Raw genomic sequence first — 22,093 nt, forward strand, 5'->3', positions numbered from 1 at the left:
TAACACAGATCAGCAGAAAAGCATCCTCACTAACAAGTTGACAGCTGCTCACTTAGAATTTTGGTGCACACACCAAAACAAAAATTACACACGCACACACACCCCCAACACACACACCCACCCAGCCACAAAGGGCTTAAATGCTGCAATAAAGACAAAAAAAAAACAGATGCACCGTGTGCTGTCACGAGCAGGCAATAATAGTTCACACACACACACAGAACTGTTTTCCTGTGGTAGCCTTGGGGAAATTAAAACTACATTATGGACCTCCAGAGGGTAGCGGTGAGAGAGGGATAGAGGAAGAGGAAAAGAGGGAGAGGGAGAGGGGCCAGTGTCCTGTTTTTCTCAGCTCTGGCCATCATGAAGATTTCACAGTGAACCAGGAGAACAGAAGCTGCCTGTAATTTCCCTTCATTCCATCTTCATTTGTGATTCTTTTTACTTTTCCTCTTGAACATTTATCCTATTTCCTAACTTCTCACACTCTCTCTATTATTATGGACAGGGCAGATAGACAAACAGATAGAACCATCTTGAATTCAAGATCTGATTATTTCATCTGCTTGTCATTTTACATTTTTTAATAAAAACAATCCCGAACACGCACAAATGCACAATAAATCAAAATATTATCAAAATCACAGTTTGGCCAAGTATAATATCCAAACTGCAGAAGCTGCAAATTCTGGATGAAGGTAAAATGTGTGAAAGAAAAGCATTATAATAAAGTACTGCAGTGCTGCAGGGATGCCCTGGCCTACAAATCCTCTCCAGATGTAAGACCCTTTGGTACAGACCTTAACAAATGTCACATCATGATTTTATTAGTTTTTTATTGATATTGTGAAGCCATCATTCGCACTAATCGTGAATCATATTGCAAATTGTAAGTAACCGCAATGTGATTTCTTAGTACCACCTGCAGCCATAGGTGCCACTGAATCTTACTTACCATAAGATTCAGTGCCTCTGGGTTGTTTTAAATTTATTTTATTTCTCTTGTCATTTGGAGGAAATACCTCTCACCTGACATTGTAAATACTTCCTAGTTACTTAATATACTGGACAATAAGTGCACAAAGACATAAAACAATGTGTCAATTGTGGAAATGCAAGTCACTCCTTTTTTTGGTTTGGATAGATAAGTTAAAAGTATTTACACAATTTTATTTTCTATATTTTCGATTAAGGACATGAATGTAAAGTGAATTGATCCAGCTACTTTCTAACTCATACAAACACACAACTTTCCGGCCGGCCAGTCATGTCCATGTCCCCACACCCTCATGAAGACACACACACACACACACACACACACATTCAAACAGTACTTAGTATAACAATAATGCAGTAAGGTCTCAGTTTCAGCTTGGGGACCTGACAAACCTTTTCCATGATGACTCACTGGCTCTTTCTGTATGTGACTCTGTGTGTGTCTGTGTGTACGCTGTCCAAAACAAACACTAAGTGTGTGTCTATGTGTGCAAGTGTGTGTAGTCTCTAGCAGACTGTCGACAAGAAATGAGAAAAACAAGACTCCAGAGAAAGAGAGGAGGATTTCATCACAGACACTCACATCTACACATGCCTCTAAAGTGAACTCCTGCCTGGTCTCCCACCTACCTGGTCTGTTCTCCTACATGAGACCAAACATACGATAAAGTCGGGACCGATTACTCTTGACAGGGCAACTCTGCTGCTACCTGCCCTTCCCAACTTTGTCAATCTCATTTCCCTTCTCTACCCTTTGCAATGGGGGAGGGGGACGAAGACGAGAGGAAACGAGGGAGGAAGGTGACAAGTTGTTTTTCTGTTCCACTGTGGGGTGGCGGGGGCGGAGGAAAAGAGAGACATGGGGCACCTTCGGCCTCTGAGAGCTCCTCTCTGGGGCAGAAAGGCCTGAGAGAGGGAGGGAAAGGAGGAAAAGATAAGGGGAGATGTAGGAAGGAGAGAGAATAGATTGCCTCGATGCTATTCCCTTCGAGTCAACCTCCCACCTACCTCCGCCTTCCCTCCCGCGGGTCTTTCCAAACTCAACATACATTTTCCAGAAAAAACGAAAGAGAAACACAGAGGGAGAGACAGAAAAAGAGTAGAGAAAGGATAGGGGAGGGGTGGAAGTTTATGAATTTAATAGCATGAGGAGAAGGTATATTTCTCCATTCTCTCTTTCTCTCCCCGTCTTTATCACCCCGTCCTTGTCGACACATCTCCCAGGGAGTAAAGGAAACAAGCAAAGGGATAGGCAGCAATTCTCACTCCTTTTCTCACACACACACAGTTTTTCTAATATGAGCACAGATGAAACTTTTTTTTTTTTTTTTTTTTTTTTTTTTAAAGGTAAGGGATGGAAGAAGAGAGTGACAGACAGTGAAAAAGAGAGTTACTTTTTAGAGGATTTAGGAAAGGCAGACAGAGTCAATCATTCAGAGAAAGAAAGAAACAGTGATGCTGAGGATGCCGGGACAGGGAATTGATGGTAAAATCCAAATTGAAAGAGGGCTGACTAAGGGAATATGGGACAGTATGCTTTTATGGGAGAAAGACTTTGAGATAGGTGTGTGTGTGTGTGTGTGTGTGTGTGTGCGCGTGTGTACATGTGTGTGTGTCATGGGACTCTAGCTTCCTGCAGGAACTGACACACACAGCAGTTCTGGTGAGCCACCCAGGACCTCAGTCAGCACCCCCCTTAACATGCACACTCAGAAACACACACACACACACACACACACACACACAGCGCCCCCGGAGGAGAGTTTGCACAGGTCTGGGAGCGGGGGGGTGGGGGGGGAGGTGCAAGGATGGGAGGGTTCAGTACGTCATAGACACCCCAAGGGTCATACTTTCCTATCCTTCTGTCCCTGTAGAGAAGAACGAGAGACAGGGCAGGAGAGGCAGAGAGAGAGATAACTGAATATTTACCACATTCAGCAGTATCTTATTTCTCTGCTGGGATCTAGTCAGAGGAAGTGTTTAACTGTTCTCTGATAGGCTGCCTACCAGAGCAGAAAAACTTGCTACAGCTGACAAACCCCTGCAGTAGTTAAACAGTTTTTCCAGTGGTTTGGCAAATGGGCAATCTTGATCTTTACTAAGCAGCAATGACACCAGCAAGAAAAATTTCATTAGACTGGTTGTGCCCAGTGGCGACTGGTCATTGCAGGTGCGACATAGCCCCACCTGTTGGTGAACAAAAATAACTGTGCAAAGAAATTATGTTATTTTAATTATAAAAGAGATTATTATGCTATATTTTACTATCTATAAATATAGCATCTTCCTAAATTGCATTTGTGTTAGGATTTAATCTCATTTTCATTGGTCACTCCCTGCCTGGCTGCTTCAGACCATGTTCCACCGATTGGTGTCCATAGGCTGTTGTAGCATGAATGTGAGGCTAGCCCCTCTGTCACAATGCTATATTGTACGTGGGATCAGAAATGAAATGACAACTGCCCGCAGCCCCACTACAGCGTCATTTCATATTTCAGAGTTGATAGGGTATCTGTCTGTCCAGCAAAGACGAGGGAAGATTGTTTTAGCTATACTTAAGCCAGCAAACATTAGACATAACTAAGTGTATTTCATACTGGAGCACATGTTTGAAACCCTTCATTTGAAGGAGAAACTGGAATTAAAGCATCTTGGTGCACACCAGCCAAGGGATCTTGTCATCACTAAAACTGCTTAAGAGTGGTTTTCAGTTAACGTTAGCATACAAAAGAAGGCTGCTGTCCATGTCTGCTATTTGAAAACATACGTGATCACTACGATCATAACATGTTTTACTTTGTGGTAAATGTGAAACAGCACTGCGGGGCAGCGATGAGTAGGCGGACTCTCTGCAAAAAGGAATATTCAGATGCATTTCAAAAAAACCTTTTACTCGCGATACCACGGGACAGCCGCTAACGTTACTCAACGCACTGTCCATTGAAAGCCAGCGGATTCAGCTGCTACCTGACTTCACTCCCAAAGTCATTGTGAAGATTGCTCAGATGAACCGTCGTGCACAGTTGGTCTGTATCCTCAAAAAGTAGTGTGTGCACTTTTTGTGGCCTTCAGTGGTGTTGAGCTTGCTTATGGTCCTGTAGGCTCATTTGTTGTTTTTCTCTGTCTCTCTCTCTCTCTCTTTCCCTCTGCCCTGCTGTTTTTTTTACATATAAAAACGCCACCCTTTGTGCCAGGGTTAGCATATGGCGCCAGCAGACGCACAATTTTTCACCCTGAAATCTTTAACAGCTGTGATACTGAAAAATATTACCAAAATACTGCGCCTGCTAATAATCTTACTCCAGCTCTAGTCGTGTCAATTACATTGAATTTTAGAGCTGTAATGATCAGCCGATGAATCAATTAGTTGATCAATAGTTGGTCTGGAACAATTTTAATCATTTAAAAAAAAAAATTCTAAGCAAACAGAAAATGCTCACCGCTTCCAGCTTCTGTGAACAGTTTTTGGCTTTTCTGGTCTTCTATGATAGTTAACTGGATTTCTTATGGATTTTGGATAATTGGTTGGAAAAAACAAGGGATTTAAAGATGTCACCATGGGCACCATGTTTTACCATTTGCTGATATTCTATAGCCCAAACAATTACTCAAGAGAGTAATCAGTATATTGTAAACAGTTCAATCAATCATGATAATACTTCAGAAAATACTTAAGGTACAGGAAATGTTGCTTCACCCATTCTTTGTATATGCTAAAATCCACTTTATGTAAAAATACATCTCTTTTTTGGTCAAGTCAATAAAGAAAGACATCCTTAAATAATCACTATGCCTCCCTTAATTCTTAAAGTCACACTGCCAGTTTCAAAACACGGTAAACTTACCGCTTTTATAAATTTCTGGTCTTAAGTTCTGAGTTGTAAGGTTTTACGCTGCATTATTATTATTAAATATACCAAAGCCTACTCTCATATGTCCTCTGCAGTTGTATGGAAATGTTTTGCCTGCAAAATTGCAATAAATAAAAACACATCTAGTGAATCATGATAATTTCCGTCCTTCTATCCAGACATAAAATCTATATTTTCTCCCATTTCATACATGAACTTCAGAGAGCAGTTTGTTCAGTTGTTCCTTTTCCATCAAGGCAAAAGGGCAAGTGAGGATAATTTCAAATTTCCATCTCGGGGTGGAAACAAGCGAGAATAGAAGATAGAAGAGGGGAGGGAGAGACGGAGCAGTTGGTTTGGAGAAACCGCAAGGAAAAACAAAATCCAAGAAAAGAACAAAAAGAAAAGAAAAGCTCCATCTCTCTGACTTCCTCCCAGGATATCACCAGACCACAGAGAATAGTGAAAAAGCACACAAATCTCTCTCTTGTCCCCCCTCCACCCATCTCTCTCTCCATATCCCCTTTGTCATCTCTCTTTCCATTCAGTGTGACTCTGGAGACTAGCGAATGCTCTCTTTCCACATCTCCATCTCATTCCTTCTTTCTCTCTTCAAAACTCCTCTTTTCTTTCTTATGTTTTATCCTTTCTCCTAATACTTCACCAATCCCTCCATCCTAATTCCTTCGATCTTCACTTCATCTCTCCCTCCCTTTTCTCCTCGATATCCCTCGGAGCAGGCCATTAGAAACCATGTGGAATTTATATTACAAACTGTGTGCATCTGTGAGAGACGTATAGACTTAAGCCTCTTGTGCTGATCTGACAGTTTGCTGGAACTCTGTTACATTATGAGTGTGTGTGTGTGTGTGTGTGTGTGTGTGTGTGTGTGTGGTGTGTGTGTGTGTGTGTGTGTGTGTGCGCGCGCATATATGTCTGTACACTAACCTGTCTGAACAGTTGATTCATCCCAGGCCCCTCCACACTCTGAAGACTCCCCTTCTTCTACCGCTGGAGGGAAAGGAAGAGAAAGACAAATTAAAATATATGTTTATTTTGTATTGTCAGCAAGCAAAAAGGGCAAAATGTTCAACAAGGAGAGTAAAGTCAGCTATAACAGACAAAGACTGTACCGAGTAGGGTCCAAGCCATGACCAGAAGCCCACGGCCTTGAGCAAAAATGGGCTCAATCTCGTTTACAGCTAAAAAAAAGTTAAATTATTTTTATAATCTATTTTACAATAGAAAAAAATGCCAAAACCTTATGTGATAGTTAACTGGATATATTTAGGTTTTAGGCTGTTAGTCGGACAAAACAAGCTTGATGACGTCACCATGGGCAAACAGGTTACGTGACAGATTATTGTAGACCAAACAATTACTCGATTAATTGAGAAAATAATCATCAGATAAATCATTCATGAAATGAAAATGACCATTGATCTCACAGAGAGTATTCCTATATAGTAAATAATTGATTCCACAGTTCTTTCTAGACAGCATTAAATCTCTTAGCCTAAATAGTGCTCATGACATCATGTGACCCAACACAACAGTATTTCAGAAATAACAGCACTAACAGACTTTTTATAATAAATATAGTAGTTTAGACTAGACTTTTCTAGTAATAGTCAAGTAAAAGTCACAGTTGTGAATTTTGTGTTCCCCTTTGTCAGCCCAATTTTGGATTAAAACTTTAAGCAGTCTCTACAACCCATGACCACTACATGAGTGGTTTTATTGGAAGGTTGTGGAGTCTGCATGTATCCATCTATGCAAACATTTATCCTCTGTAAAAATGTGTTAAATAATACCCCTAAAAATAGGCAGGGAAGCAACAAACATGCAGGTAGTGACAAGAAGACAACATCCTGAGATACCCTCTGACACACACACAAACAGAGCTGATCAGAAGTGGAATGTGACACGGACTTCCTGGGTACAACAGGAAGGAGGGAAGTACAGCTGGCACACAAACAGGAAATGGCTGGAGCCACCACACAATGGGGTTTCCTGTATATTCCCTCCCCACCACACGATTCCTCACTTCTCACTTACTCACCTCTGTCTCTGATCTCTCAAAATCATAGTTCTCATCCTGCTCACTCCAGTGACCCCCACCCCTCCAACTCTATATAACCCCCGTTATTTTCCTCACTCCATATCCTCATCAGTTCCCTCTTGACCCACCCCATCCTCACATTTAAACTCAGCCAAAAGCTCAAATAAAAACAAGAAGTTATAAATCAGTGAAGTGTTCCTTTTAAAAGAAAAACTATTGAGTTGTTCCTTGTTACAGTTAAACCCATTATCGGTGGTAACTAAACAGCAGTAACACACAGTCAAATACAGTGTATGTGCAGACCATTTAAGGATCGATTTGGTTGCTAAATATGACGGTGTTCAGTTTCTCCAGCGAATAAAGTAGACCACTGAAACTAAAACAACTAGAAATTGGTGTGTCGGTGTGTAATGTTCTACATGGCAAATTCACAAGACGAGCCAAGTTTGAGGAGAATTATCATCCCACTTTAACTTACTACAGTTGAATTCTTCCATTTGAGCGATCCATAGCAGCCTTAAAAAAATTTACAACTAAGTGTTCAATAGCAAGTAACAACATAGTGGAGTGACTTCATCTTTACTGGCTAAAGTTAACACCAAGCTGGGTTTTCCATCCTACACAGCAATACAGTGGACACACACACACCTCATCATAGGCACAGCAGGACTACACCTCAACACTAACAGCCAGAAATAATATGCTGTCTAAAAACAACCAAAAACATATTTCATCTTTAATCCTTATGTGCTCATGCAGTGTCTTCAAACACACATTTAGAACCAAAGTGAGTTTTTCCCTACAGTTTGGTACATTTGGTGAAGTAAGAATGCTGTGGTGAACAACGCTGTGTCTGAAAAATGCAGCCTCGAGTCCATCTCAAAACAGTGGTCCTGAGATTGACTTTCAGTGGACTCCTGTGTCCTTCTTGCTTGATTAAATAAATAGTATGTTCGATGGCATATGTGCATGTTGCATTGACCCACAATTCAGAAGGACTGACACCACCTACTCAAAAACCTAGAAAAAAAAAGCAAAAAAAAAAGCATTTGGATCAAGTCTGGAATATGGAGTATCTGGGGCTGGAGCTGGTTCTGAGGGCCAGATGTGGACTGCAGTGTGCTAATAACAGACTAATGGATCCCTGGACAAACACATATGCACATACGGTCCAGCACACACAGGCATATGCACTCGAGACAGACCCACACAGGATTTTGACTTGAAGGCTGTGTATCTGCCTGAACAGAACCCAGCGCTGATAGAGACCTCCCACAGTGACTAACATATCTGCCAAACACAGCACACAGAAACACACGAGAGAAGGTATGGGAAGAGAATACCAGAAAAAACCAAAGTACTTCCTAAAATCTAATAAAAAGGGGCTTTACTCCAAAACCCCTATAGCATACTACCCCACAATTAAGCCATGTTTTGGGGTTGCATGATTAATACACTGCTAGATTAATGATACCTTCAGTATCTTTAGAAACATGCAAAGCAAAGGCTTATGCGTGATAATATTGCATTTGTTTGCAAGTAATATGAAGTAGAAAAATGCCTATATGACATACACACACACATCTCAGCACTCTGGCAATATTATGCTGTCTCACTGACTTTAAGAAGGGAGGAAGAATCTTCTGGAACCTACATGAAAAGAGGGACCTGTATCACTTATGGACAGAGACCTGAATCAAAGGTTTCACTTTCTGACAAGCAGTGTTCCCTGCTGTGACCACACTCTGCTTGAACCGGGCTTCCCCGGTCTTGTTGTGACAGGGATTTTCTGTATTTTTCCCTGACAAATAAGAAAGGTGAAATCATGACAAAACTATGTTCTTTTGGTAGTTCTGAAGCATTTCGATTGTTATAGAAGACTGCAGGGAATACAGTATGTTTCATTAGCCAAGCACACACAGCTTTATTTAGATTCCCCTATCCTTCCTCTGTCGCCCCTCAGAGACACGCACACCATTACAGTGAACCCTGCACACATCAGGGGGTCGGTGAGGGGTGTATGTGTGTGGTTGTGTGGGAAGGGTTGAGCATGCTTACACATACTGTGTGAGTAAATGGGGGGAGAGTTCAATTGGATGTGCGAGTGTGTGCAAGAGAGTGTGTGTCTGTTAGGAAAAATACAGCATTTAAGGAATCCAGTGTATGCGTCTTTCCACTAGTGTGTGTTGCTCCATCTCTTTTCTGCCTTCAGTACATCTCACTTCCCTTCACACTCAGGCCTCTAGTTTGAAAAATGTAAATTGGTACCATAAGCCAATTAACTACCCAGCACTGCCAGAGTTTCACACAGGCACTAACAAAATATCCCCTTACTTGACGGATGTTTTTTGGGGAGAAATGGTCTTATTTTTTAGAATGACGGCATGTTGTCGTCTCATTTTAATTTTCTTTCATTCGTCATCTCTTCCAAAAAACGCTGAAAGTCTGACACAAACAGCTGGTCTCTGGCAGCGTAATACAATGAACACAATGTGCAGCAAAGTTATGCTTAGCTTCCGTGCCAGTACAACTCTCAGTTTCTGCAAACTGGGGCCGCGCCAACTGCCATCTACTGCAGGTACAGATAAATACCTCATACAACCCCACACTGAACAATCCCTTTAATGCTGATCTGCCAAAAAATTAAAAGGTCACTGACATTATTCTGCATTTCTTAGACTCAGTGGAAGGAAAAGCTGAATCATGTTTCAAGCTTTAAGTAGCATTGAGGCTAAACCAACATTATTAATCTTTAACCAACCTAATTTTTGTATGATTATTTGTACGTTTGATAAATTAACACCCCTTTAATACACCCAAAAGCACAGCTAAATGATTCGAGGAGAATCTTGCACAGCTTCACATGTCTATCGGTGACAAATAATTGTGATATTGATTTAAGGTGACATCACCAAGGCCACATACACACATAAAGGCATATACACAAATGCACACACACAATGCGGAAGTAGCATACCTGTAGGCAAACCAATAATTATTGAGATAGCAGAGGCCTAGAGATCAAACAATCTGCCTCAATAACATCACACACACAGTGAACACAAAAAAACCCCAGAGCATGATATATGTGTGAGTGTGTGACACAAAGCAAACAAGATGCTACTGGGAATCCTTGGAGCATCTATACACATTTGCGCACACACACACACACACACACAAAACACACACACACACACACAGGCCTTGCTTCTGCTGTTGCTTTTCTTAACCCCTGAGACACCTTAGTCTATCAAATGTGTGTTTCATCAAATACATCAAATGCAGTTACTGTTGATGAGCAGCAGACAAGTGATTTCCCTGGAAGTGGGGTATACTTTGAAGTGGGGTGTACCTGAGTCTGCGTTCCTTACTAAGGTTTTGAAGTACCTCATAAATGCAGTCTCACAGCATGAATATAAACATGGATTATTTGTGTTTATTTGCAGTCTGGGTAATTTCCACAGATTGATGTAAGAGGTGTGCAGGAATATTAAAGATAAAGGCCAAGGTGCTGTTTTGATGTCACATTATTTTAAAATGTGGAATGCTATAGATATGATACAACATTTTGAGCACCACATTATCCATTTTGTGCAAACACCAATCAACAATCAGATGCAAACACACAAACAGTACCCGTTTTACCAAATTGCAACACACAACTACTACACTACTGTCTGTAATGTACTGCTATGGTTCATTAGACCAGGCTGTCCATAGTGACCACACACACACACACACACACACACGCGCGCATAAATTTGCAATGCAGAATTTCCCAATATGAGAGTCCAGGTAAAAAAAACATACACTAGTTGGAAAAAATCTTTGACCTTAAAGCAAAAATAAATACATCATGAGAATTTTTTAAATAATATTTTAAAGATATTTTTCTAATCTATAGTTGAGTGAGGAGTGACATGAGGAGACATGTCAGCTGCAGATGATTAGACCGGGTAGAGATCAGTACGCAGAACTGCGTCTTCTAGGACAATGTTTTAAAATCCCACATGGATAATATATAACAAATGATAATGAATAATGGGGGCCTAACGCATTGTTGGCAACTGTTTTATTAAACTGCACTGCTCAAACATCAGCCAAGCCCATTAAAATATAAAATTTTAATGTGATTAAGGCAGAGGCTTAGATTAATAGTGGAATCATCCACAGCTGATTGTAGAATGTATGAGGTCCTTCTTTCAGGTGATTGAACACCTGTAGCCGTTACACGGCCCAGGAATGATATCCAAGTTCCATCTGTAGTCTCTAATTTTAGCAGCGCACTGCAAACATTTACACATGGGTTTAAGAGTGAAGGCAATTAATTACATTTTCCAACACGGCACCTGACTCTAGAAAAACAGACCTGTTCTACAAGCTGGTAAGCTATACTATGTTCATAGAGTGTACTCATTTAAAGAGGTAACATAACAAAAATATGACTACAAAAACAATGACTGCAGTGCATCTTGGAAAATAGCAATAATGTGAAGTTTACTGGATGGGTAATTTATTTACACAAACGTTAATTCTGGGTGGAATGGAGGGTGTGACCTGCTTTTATTACGCCTTCTAGACAATGAAATATGTAAACCCCTGAACAAGTTTATTGTACCAACATAAAACAGTCATAATGGAAAAGCAGGTTAACTATACTAAAGTTGGTCTCACACACACACAATTTAAGTTTTATAATACATCAGGAGAGGAGCTAAGTGCAACAGGAAAAGAAAATTATGTTACTCCTCTGCATAATGATGTTATCATACACTAATATTTACAGTTGTCGCCATTAATTATACAAATGCACACACAACAGTACACTTCTCTCTCCACTATCTTCTTTCTCTATCCCTATCCTCTCCCTCCTGTATTTACAACCTCATCTATTTTCTCTCTCTCCCTCACTTCCTTTTCCATTCTGTCTTCCCTTGTTCATTATCCACATCCTGCCATCTTTCTACACAATTGTCTTTCTCTCTCTATCTCTTAAGTGGTTCTTCCTTGATCACTGCTCATTCTCAATGCTTTGTTCCAACATCCATCCTTCTTCGTCACCCATTTTCAATTTCTTTTTTGTCTGTTTGTATTCTCGTCCACACCTCCCCCTGCATTTCCCGTCCACTACCACATTCTCACTCGCTCCCTGTCTTTGTCTCTCCTTCTCTTCTGTCCCATGAAAGCACTTATAGCCTCAATAAGAAAACCCTTTGTCTTTTTTCTTCCTAAACAACACATGCATGCACGCACAGTATCAGGGCCATTAATTCCCAAGATAGCCCAGGGCTCTGGTGCTCCCAGAGCTCTCTGACGAACGGGTCACTGTGGCCAATCATGCATTGGCCAGGCGGCCCAGAGAGGCGGGATGTGGGTCAGTGTAGCCAATGACACGCTGGTTCTTTTCCCAGAGGGGCAGGCTGATTGACAACTAGTGCTGGACAGAAGTCAAGAGGGTAATTGTCATCCGACTCTCTCTCCCTTTCCCTCTCTTTATCTGTCTGTCTCTCCTTCTCATCCTAGACACTCCTTTCTTGTTCCTCCCTCCTCCCTTTGTGTCTCCCTCCCTCTGCCCCTCTTACTTCCCCTCTCCAACCCATATTCACTTTCTAGCCCCCACCTCCCCCTTTCTCCCTATAGCTCCAAAGGGACTTTCCTCATTGGCTGCCCTTCCTGTCCCTCAGGAACGACTTTGTGACGCTACTGGCCGAGGGCTGATGCCAATCTCCATCCCCAGCCCGCCCCCCGGGAGCCCTCCTAACTTCAATGGCCTGTGTCAAGCACACACACACACACACACATAAGCAAGCACTTCTAGTCAGGGGACGGGGACAGAAGCTGATTAACCAAATACTTTTATCAGCAGTAAAACCGCTCTCTCTGCCTGCCTGCATTCTGAACAAAACAGCCTTAAAATACATAAACACACACGCAGACACACATCCCAAGCACTGAGCCACTGGCCAGAAACACCAGGCTAGTCTGGGGTTTGGGACAATGTATTTGTGTGTGTGTGTGTGTGTGTGAGTGAGAGAGTGTGTGTAAAGGGAAAGAGGTAGCAGAGGGCTTAGATAGATGGCAGAGAGAAAGAACAACCACCACACAAAGCCTGGCGGACAAGCTTCATCGCCTTCTCTATCTTTCTCTTTCCGCTGTCTCTTTTTTTTTAACTCTTCCTCTCTCTTCCTAACTCATAATTTTCCCTCTTAATCCAAAATGTTTCTGCTATCTGATTTTGTTTTTATAGTTTTTGCTATTACCCTCAGCCATCACAACTTTTTCTCCCCATCATTCTTCCCTCTGTATCTCCATCTCAGCTATCCTCATCTCCACCCATTTTGCACCGCACGCCTTCTCTTTTGTTTCTTGCTGTATATGAGGTCATCGTGGTTTTAAACCATGTCCAACTGAGTTGCTATGCAACCTCTGACATTCCCGAAGTTACCCCAAACAACATATGACAACGTTAAGCACACATGCCCCCTCGCTTTCTCTGACACATGCTTCAGCAGCTCAACAACCCCAAGGCTTGTGGGAGTTTTTATTGATGTAAAACTGAAATACATGAAGGCCTGAAACAAAGTGAATAAACTCACTTACTCACAGTTGTACAAACTAAAGGCTTTCTTGTTCCAGAGTACTATTTGAGTGGTGAGTCTGCCAAGCGCACAAACACACACATGTAACGTGCATGAAGCAATCTGTATACAAAAACAGAAAACACACACCTACCCATTAAAACTAAGAGCTGCTTATTTGCACACACCATATTCACCTCTCAACATACAGAGAGCAGACCAATCGTTTTTTACACAAACACACACACACACACACACACGCAGAGCTGATGTTCAGGGCCAAACAACACTGCTTAAGATTAAAGAGCCTCTCTGATCTGACAATTGTTTTTCTCTCTGTCAGAGAGAGTGTGGCGGGAACAGGAATCGATAGCAGAAGAGACGTGGGGGGGGGAGAAGACGAAAGGAAGTTGAGGAGTAAAGGGGGCCACAAATGGAAGGATATAAGAGAGTGCCGTAAGAATAAGGAAGGAAAGGGAAGTCCGAGCAGGAGGAGAGGAAAGGTGAGAGAAAGAGGTGAGGATGAAAGCACCATCGAGAAGAAGGATGAGAGGTTAAAGAGGGCAAGAGATAAGGAGTAGGACAAAGAGAGAAAGAGAGGGCAGGAGGAGGAGAGGGAAAGCATTCCTCAGGAGCATCTCGACTCTGGGGAAGGCTCCAGAAATAACTGAACTAGAAGATCCCCAGCAGCCTCCACTCAACATTACAGACTGGAACACACACAAGTCAGATAAAGGCATCAAGTTCACCATCTAAGATTCAATATGAACACAGACTCATACTTGTCACGAACAGCTGAGACAAGTTACAGGGTATAGCAGCTATAGTGCATGCATATTCACACACACACACACACACACTCATATTAGTAAACGAACAACAAGAGCGGTGAGGGCTGGAGGGTGGAGGGGTAGGGAGGGCTACATAATTGCCTTCTCTTGTAGTACAGGCTGGGGAGTGCTTTTTGACTGAAGACACCAATTTCATGCTAAGGCATTATTTAGCTTGATACAAACTTGATTAGGCTTTACAGGAGAGAGAGAGAGAGAGAGAGAGAGAGAGAGAGAGAGAGAGAGAGAGAGAGAGAGAGAGAGAGAGAGAGAGAGAATAAACAGCTTTGTGTCATGCCGCATCGCTGGCGGATGGATTAACTTGCTCGTCACGCTCCTTCTGGGAGTAACAAGAAAAATATACACACAGCACGTGTGCGCTTAGAGCATGGCTGGTTGTTTGTTTGTTTGAGTAGACATTAAATCAAGCATCTTATCCGTAAGACTAAATGCACTTTATTTTAATTCTTTATATGTTTAATATTTGTTGAAATGTATATTAAAGCTAAGGTTAAAAGTAGGCTTTGGGTTTTGGGACAATTGTATATCTTCTTACAGTTCAAACTGGATGAACCAGCTTTACAATTCAGAAATGAAATAACCATCTTAATATTGCTTAGCAACAGATTTTAGTCCCAATGTTAAAAAAAAATTAAAAAATTCACTCAGTCACAGACAGGCCAAGCTCAAAATTATCGATATCTAACCTATACTGACCAACACGGCAGTCTACAATATCTTCATGTTTGCTCACAGAGATACTCATCTCAAGTGCCAGAGTTCTTTATAAGACAAGGCTCAGCTAAAGTGCCACAGGAACGTGCCAAAAACAAAAAGTGCCACTGGTTCTTTGGTTGAGAAAACCCATTAGCTCAGCATGCCAATGTCACTAAACGAAATGTGTTTACCGATATTATTTTCCTACTGAAAGAGCTTGTCTTAGCTAGTTAGTTATTTAACTACTTTTTCAAATGTAGTAGTAGTAGTAGTAGTAGTAGTAGTAGTAGTAGTAGTAGTAATAGTAGTAGGAAGAGGAAGAGGAGAATCCCCTGAGTGCTTATCTGAGTCTAAGGCAGACAGTACTTGTGCATTTTTAAAATTAGCCTGCACTGACCAACACACACCTTCACTCCAGTTTCACCATGCAATCTCTCATTCTCTTTCTGCTCAACCACTTTTCCACCAACACTGTCTCTCCATTTCATTCTGTCTTGATACCAGCATAAAGCTTTTATTAGGGACCGGGGTGTACAAGAAAAAACATGGCCTCACCCTCCTCTGCTGTTGTTTCCGTGCAGTACAAGCAAAGTCACTCTGGCTTTTCTGAACCTGCTTGTGAAGTTATAAAAAATCACATATGCTGTCCTCACATGAGCAAGTCCATCCTTAAACTAATGTGTCCTGAGAATACGCATAGGAAAGGGAACTTGACGTAAACAAAATAATTTAACCGACTAGAATATTAGCTTGCTATTGTACTGCTGTGACAAACATTACTTATTAGTTCAGTGGATACTGAATACATTTTATCCAAGAAACATTGTGAATGTCGACATTTAGTGTTAGTGCAAAATGTGTCCCAGTCTACATTAAATATTTGTCATCAGAGTAGACTTATGCCCGGATGAGACAGTACAGCGTTTTTTGCAGTGAGAGACGCCTGTTTTTAATTGTATTCTATTGGCAGTGAGCGTTCTGCGTGCCGTTTATGCGCCCTGGGCGTCTCGCGTTCTGGGCGTCTGCTGCACCTCGCATTTTTGAAGGAGTGCTCTGAGTGCACAGAGTTTAAAAAAAAAAAAAAATCCTACTCTGGGCAGAAAAGTGCCTGACGTCATATGCTTTTTCCCCCCCATTGTCCAATCAAATGAATTGAGAGACGGGCCTTCAGTTGTGCTGACGGAAGTTTACAGTTGCTTGGATTGTCCGGAGACAGCAACAAACTGTCCCCGACTCATCCTAAAATAAGCCTTGAACCGACCATCATTAAGACGAAGCTACTGGACCAGGTGGTGGTACTACCAGCGGTGTCCCCTCTTTCTGAGGGTCTCGTGTACCCCCACGGATCTCCCTTTCCCTGTCTCCTGCGTGTTTGTACACCTCTCACCCTCAAATAGTGCCAGCGCAAGCACCCTCCGTTTGTCTATTTTTTTAAAGCAGATGTTTTTAGCAACAAAAGACAGACGTGTGAGTTGGGATCAAGTTTCTGCTAATATGACAGTTATTACTTAGCAGCAAACCAAAGATTATAGATCGCTGGGGCTATAATCTATGATTAGACTGACAGGACTGCTGATTCAGTGGTTGCCTAGCAACATGAAAAAACAAACGATGCGCACTGCTCTTTTCCAAATTCAACCAAAAAAAAGGCACTGCTGTGCGCCTCGCATTTTCGAACCTGAAAAACGTTTTCTGTCTGATCCAGGCGTTACAAGACTAGTTTGTTAAAAAGAAAAACTACAAAACAGGTCATAATTACATTGATCATTTGGAAGGTATGACTATGTCACTGAAGATTAAGACTATATTGAGGGATAATAAATGAAACAATTTCTTATTTTCTTTCACACCATTTCTATTCTTCCTTTTTCAGTATGGAGTCCCCTTCGCTCACTGTTTCTCTCTTGCTCACTTTCTTCTGCTCTCTCTCACTCCATTGTGTGTCTCACAGCAGGGCACCCTTGCCTTTTGACTGGGAGGTGAATGGAAAGGAGTTAGAAAAACCAACTGAAGTCTCCAGCACTAAAAAGAAGCATTGGTAGGACTATAGTGGGGCACACTACAAAGACCCGGCAGAGTGTCCAATAAAAAAGGAACACAACACAAGCAGCTTGTTCTGTTGAAGACTCCATGCTCTGAGGACAATACACATTAGTCAGGGTCCATGGTGTGTGTGTGTGTGTGTGTGTGTGTGTGTGTGCGCGCCATGCAAGCACAGGGAGCAAAAAGCCAGCAGACATAAAATGATTGACTGGAAGAAAAAGAAAAAAAAAAATGCAGGCCTGTTTGTTGTCATTCAGACAGAGCAGCATGTGCTAAAAGCAGTACATATTAATATTGCTAAACATGCAACCACAGTGCTATCAACGTGGGACAGGCAGGAAAAAAAGTCTTCCTAATTTTATTCCTAAGACCATGCATGATGCTTACCTGACTAGACCAGTGACTTTTGACCTGGCCTGAAGCTCAAACTCAGGAAGTTCTGGGTCAGACCAGGGGGCACACACACACACAGATTTCTCATTTCCCAAAAGTACCCTTTCATCAACAGCTGTGTGTGTGTGTGTGTGTGTGTGTGTGTGTGTGTGTGTGTGTGTCTCTCAGAGAGAGGGAGGGAGGGTAGCCCAATAAATATATTATGCATCAGCCAGGTGTGCAGAGGGGCACTACTAATTGCCCCCACCACTAATGTTTAATGTACAGAATAAGAAGGAGAAGGAAGGGGGGAGGGATTGTTCGAGGGCGAGAGGGGGTTGAAGGTAGAGGGGAGGAAGGAGAGAAGGGAGGAAAACCATGAAGCTGCAAAAGGAAGGACGGAAGAGGGGGAGAAGGGACTGAATGAGGGGGAATGTAGGAGGAAGAACGGCAGTAATTAGGTCCAAAATAATAAGCTACTATCCTGTTCCCATAACAGTTCCAAATAATTCATCATAAATATGGATGCCTACTGGCCATGTACACATCATAATCTTGTGCATAATCCTTATAACCAAAGAGTTAACAACAACATTTTTACCAAAAGTAATACCAAGTAAATTTTTAAAGCAAAGGTGTATTTAGTGTAATTAAATGAGAATAAGAATTTCAGATTAGCCGAGAACAATTACTCGATAATATTTCATTCATCAACAATTGTTGCTTTCAAAAGCAAAGATTTGCTTGCTTTCCACTGCATTATACTGTACATTAAATCATTTTGGGGTGTTGGACAGTTGATAATCCCAAGGCTATGGTAATTTGTGATGAGCATATGCTTTTGTATTTTACATGAAAGTCTACATGAATTCAAAAGTCATCAATAACAAAATTAATCTCAGTTGCTATACTAGTTAGGTATCCAATAAGCCTTAACCAAGACAACATTACCAAACTACACAGATAAATAAATTGCGAGTAAATAAGTCAATGTTGAACAAAGAAACAACCATAATCTCTTGGTAAGAGACTGTAAGAGATGCTTACACACACACACACACACACACAGCCTTGCAGGAAACTTAGAAGGGTCCATGTCTTCTGAGACTACCTCAGGGGGGGGGGGGGGGATACGGGCTTGGCAACCTAGGTGTACTTTGACAAAGTGTGTGCGCATGTGAATAGTCACACCAGCATCATCTTTCTCTTCTTAAAAGCTGAGGGCATGGGCATGCACAGAGCTCAGCTACACTGTGCGTGTGTGTTTGTGTGTGTGTCTCAAGAGGGGTGGGTGTGTGTTAAGGTCCAGTGAGTTTGCAGCTGATAAACGAGACTAGCTAAGCCGCTACAATGGCACAGTGCTGGCCCATGACGCCCTGTTCTCACACACACATACATGTACGTGCACAACCACACCAGGCTGGCCGCTGATAAGGAGTTGTCACTGGCATACACACACCTCACTTTGGGACTTCACCCTTTGTGGACACACAGATGGGTTCACACACACAGTCCATACGATAAAAACCTAACCAAGCCTAATATGACCTTCTCCCATCCATTATTTCAGACAAAACTAAATTTTCACTGGTGTCCTGACGAAGGAATGGTATTTATCAAGTCAAAACCATTAACCATTGCAGCAGTTATCCCCAATTACACACAAAACTGTACTTGTTTTCCAACAGTGTTTAGGTGATTTCACATGGGCTCCCAAAATCAAAAAGATCACATAACTCATAAGAAGGTATACTGACATATCAAATGTCAGATGTCCAACATGAGACAGAACACAAGACATCCAGTACACTGAGTAAACAGGAAAACAGAAATAACATTTTTATTCTATCCGAAAGTTTCCTTCAGGTGGTCAGAAAAAAATATATGCTGAGGTTCTCATCTGAGACTTCCAGCCAAACAGATCAGGTCAGGGATGCATTGTGACCACACTGAACACAAGGGTAAATGTAAATGCAAATGCATTGTCAATCCACATAAAACAACTACCTGGGCAGATATACAATACGGGTCGCTGTCTTCCGCAAATAAAATCAAAAGTTTGACGGCGCAGACAGACAGTGTGTCTGTACAGTGTTGTGCATGAACGTGCTTAAAGAACACCGTTCATTGAACATGCTCATGTTTTTGATGAACTGGATGTTCAGTTTGTGAACGTGAACTCACACACTTTTGAGTTAAGATGAATATGAACTACTAAAATAACAGAAAGCGGTATACATTATGAAGGTGGCACAAGGAAAAAATGGCTTTCACTTTCTGGCTGAGCTAGCTACATTGGCGCAAGCTGAAGAGAGAGGAAAACTTGGCTGGTATGTTCCATGGATTCAAACAAATCAAGGTGGGAAGCGACGTTCAGAAAGTTATCATACAGTCTATACTTAATAGAGCATTTTTTGGACCTGCGCAAACGTGAAGAGGATTTCGCGTTCGGTTAATTAACTGGATCTCAGTCGGATCTTAGTGTGGACACTGGAGACGCATATTAATATCCGGTGTAAATGTACCCAGGTAAAAATGATATCTAGATACAATCTGGATATGAGACGCATTTTATTGTCAGGTGTAAATCCCCAAAGAGTTTTCAATAGACCTATTTCAACAACAGACATTTTGATTTGTCACAGTAACAAAAGCAAAGGTGTAACTAATAACATGAATGATGACTCCAGTCTATTCAAATGTCCCAAGACAATGTGATAGTGAGCAAACATGCACAATAACGGGACCTAAAACCAAAGCTGCTAAATCAAATTCATCCATCATTAATCTTATTATTTGCACCTGTGCTTGTCCTACTGGGACATGTCAGATGTCTACCATAGCATTGGCCTTCTCTACTGAGTTTTGTTCTACTCTGAGCCTTCAATTGTGTAGTGATTGGGTTCTAATTGAGTGCAGATCAACATGAGCACAATTACATCCAATGCATGGTATTGCTGAGCTCCACCAATCAACATTAGCTCTTTTTGTCCCATTAGAAAAATACAACTATCAAAAACTCAAATCCACCCCCTGCTGAGGAGTCAATATAATTTCTAACAAAGCTCTCAGAAAGCCATTTAATGGTTCAGCAAGCTTTAATGCAAAGCCAATACAAGCTGTTATACAGGAGTTACTCAGTGTGGCTGCAGGCACAATGATTGCACTATTGCTAATACTATTTGTAGCTGCACAAACAAAAACAAGATAATCTGTATTTGTTGAATCAATAAAACAAAGAAAAGGCATTTATGGTGCCTTCCAACACTCAAATGTACCTGCAAAAAAACATATTGTTGTCTTCAAATAATCCAAGCCATGTGTGTAGGGAGTTTTAAAAGAGCCAGTCACCCTATGAAAGTCTCTTTGCTCTGCCAAAGGATGACTTTAAACTTCTCTAATGGTAAAGCCAGATGAGAAGAGAGAAAAAGGAAAATAGACAGGAGAGTGAGAAATGGAAGAAAAATAAGAGATTGGCTGTTCCATACTAAACACACCACACAGTGCACTGTCAGATACAGGGATGATAAGTTCCACAGCGCTTATGTGAACAAAAATCATTGTCCTTGCACATATGACCTTCTGTTTAAACTGGTTACTTCTTTTAATGATTTTGCCTTTGTAGGTATATCATAATTAGATTCTGCAACCACCAAATTGGCTTGTAACTTGATGAAATTTCCCGCCACAATTAATTTTTACCCACATTTGGCGGGTTGGCGGTTGGCAGTCTTGAGCAGTTAATTGACAATAACTTTAACTCCAGGCAATGAATAATTACTATCCCAGAGTTTCTTATTACATTTAAATCCCATACTTACATGAATTATCACACAGCCCTAATCAATGTAAAAAAGTAAGATGGTGTAGACTACAGCTGATATAATTAGTCCATTTGATAAGTTGATTAAATGAATCTGCAACTATTTTTGAACAGAAATGCCCAATATTTGCTGGTTCCAGCTTCTCCAATGTGAGGATTTGCTGCTTTTCCTAGTCTTACATTATAGTAAATTAAATATCTTTTGTTTTTAAACTGTTGGTCAGACAGAAAAAGCAATTTGAAGTACTCATAGTGAGTAGTACTGAAGTTGGCCGACCGCATTTTGCCCTGCACTCAAGAGGCCGATCTATCATCCACATAGGCTACAGTATAGAGAACACCATTTCTAGCTAGCTAGCTATATATAGTTAGATTGCAGAGAATAATGCAGCTGACAAACTGTACCCCACTCTCCCTTAAAATCCAGTCACGTTCTGAAATCAGCAAACCCGTATTTTTCTATTTCATTAATTAATACATACACGTTACTGCCTAAAATAACCATGTATATTAGATTGTACTCTGCATGGAACAATGGAATTATACATGACTTCTTTGTTTTGGTATGCATTATATATCGGCCACCCTGCTCTCCAAATATAGGCATCAGCATTGGCCCTTGAAAAACCCATATCGGTCGACCACTAATCTGAAGACGTTAACTTGGGCTCTGGAAAACTCTGTGATGGCCTATTTTATTTAATTTTATAGACCAAACATGAATCGAATATAAAAGAAATTAATCTTCATATTGACCAATAATGAATAATGAGTTAATTTCCCAGCGACAGTGCCAAATGCCATCATTTTTTTATGAAAGA

At 41.2% G+C, this 22,093-nt stretch overlaps 1 protein-coding gene across 2 annotated transcripts in view; it reads right to left on the bottom strand.

Moving 5' to 3' along the window:
* Nucleotides 1–22,093, bottom strand: part of znf423 (zinc finger protein 423) — a 144,471-nt gene that overhangs the window by 115,854 nt on the left and 6,524 nt on the right. For both annotated transcript variants that reach the window (XM_038705624.1, XM_038705625.1), the window contains exon 2: nt 5,796–5,858. In XM_038705624.1, the coding sequence (XP_038561552.1) occupies nt 5,796–5,858 (63 nt within the window). The remainder of the gene's footprint in view (nt 1–5,795; nt 5,859–22,093) is intronic.

This window comes from Micropterus salmoides, unplaced genomic scaffold (genome assembly GCF_014851395.1).
Source record: "Micropterus salmoides isolate LMB-PRFRI ecotype aquatic unplaced genomic scaffold, ASM1485139v1 Ms_hic_scaffold_8, whole genome shotgun sequence".
NCBI classification, from domain to species: Eukaryota; Metazoa; Chordata; class Actinopteri; order Centrarchiformes; family Centrarchidae; genus Micropterus; species Micropterus salmoides.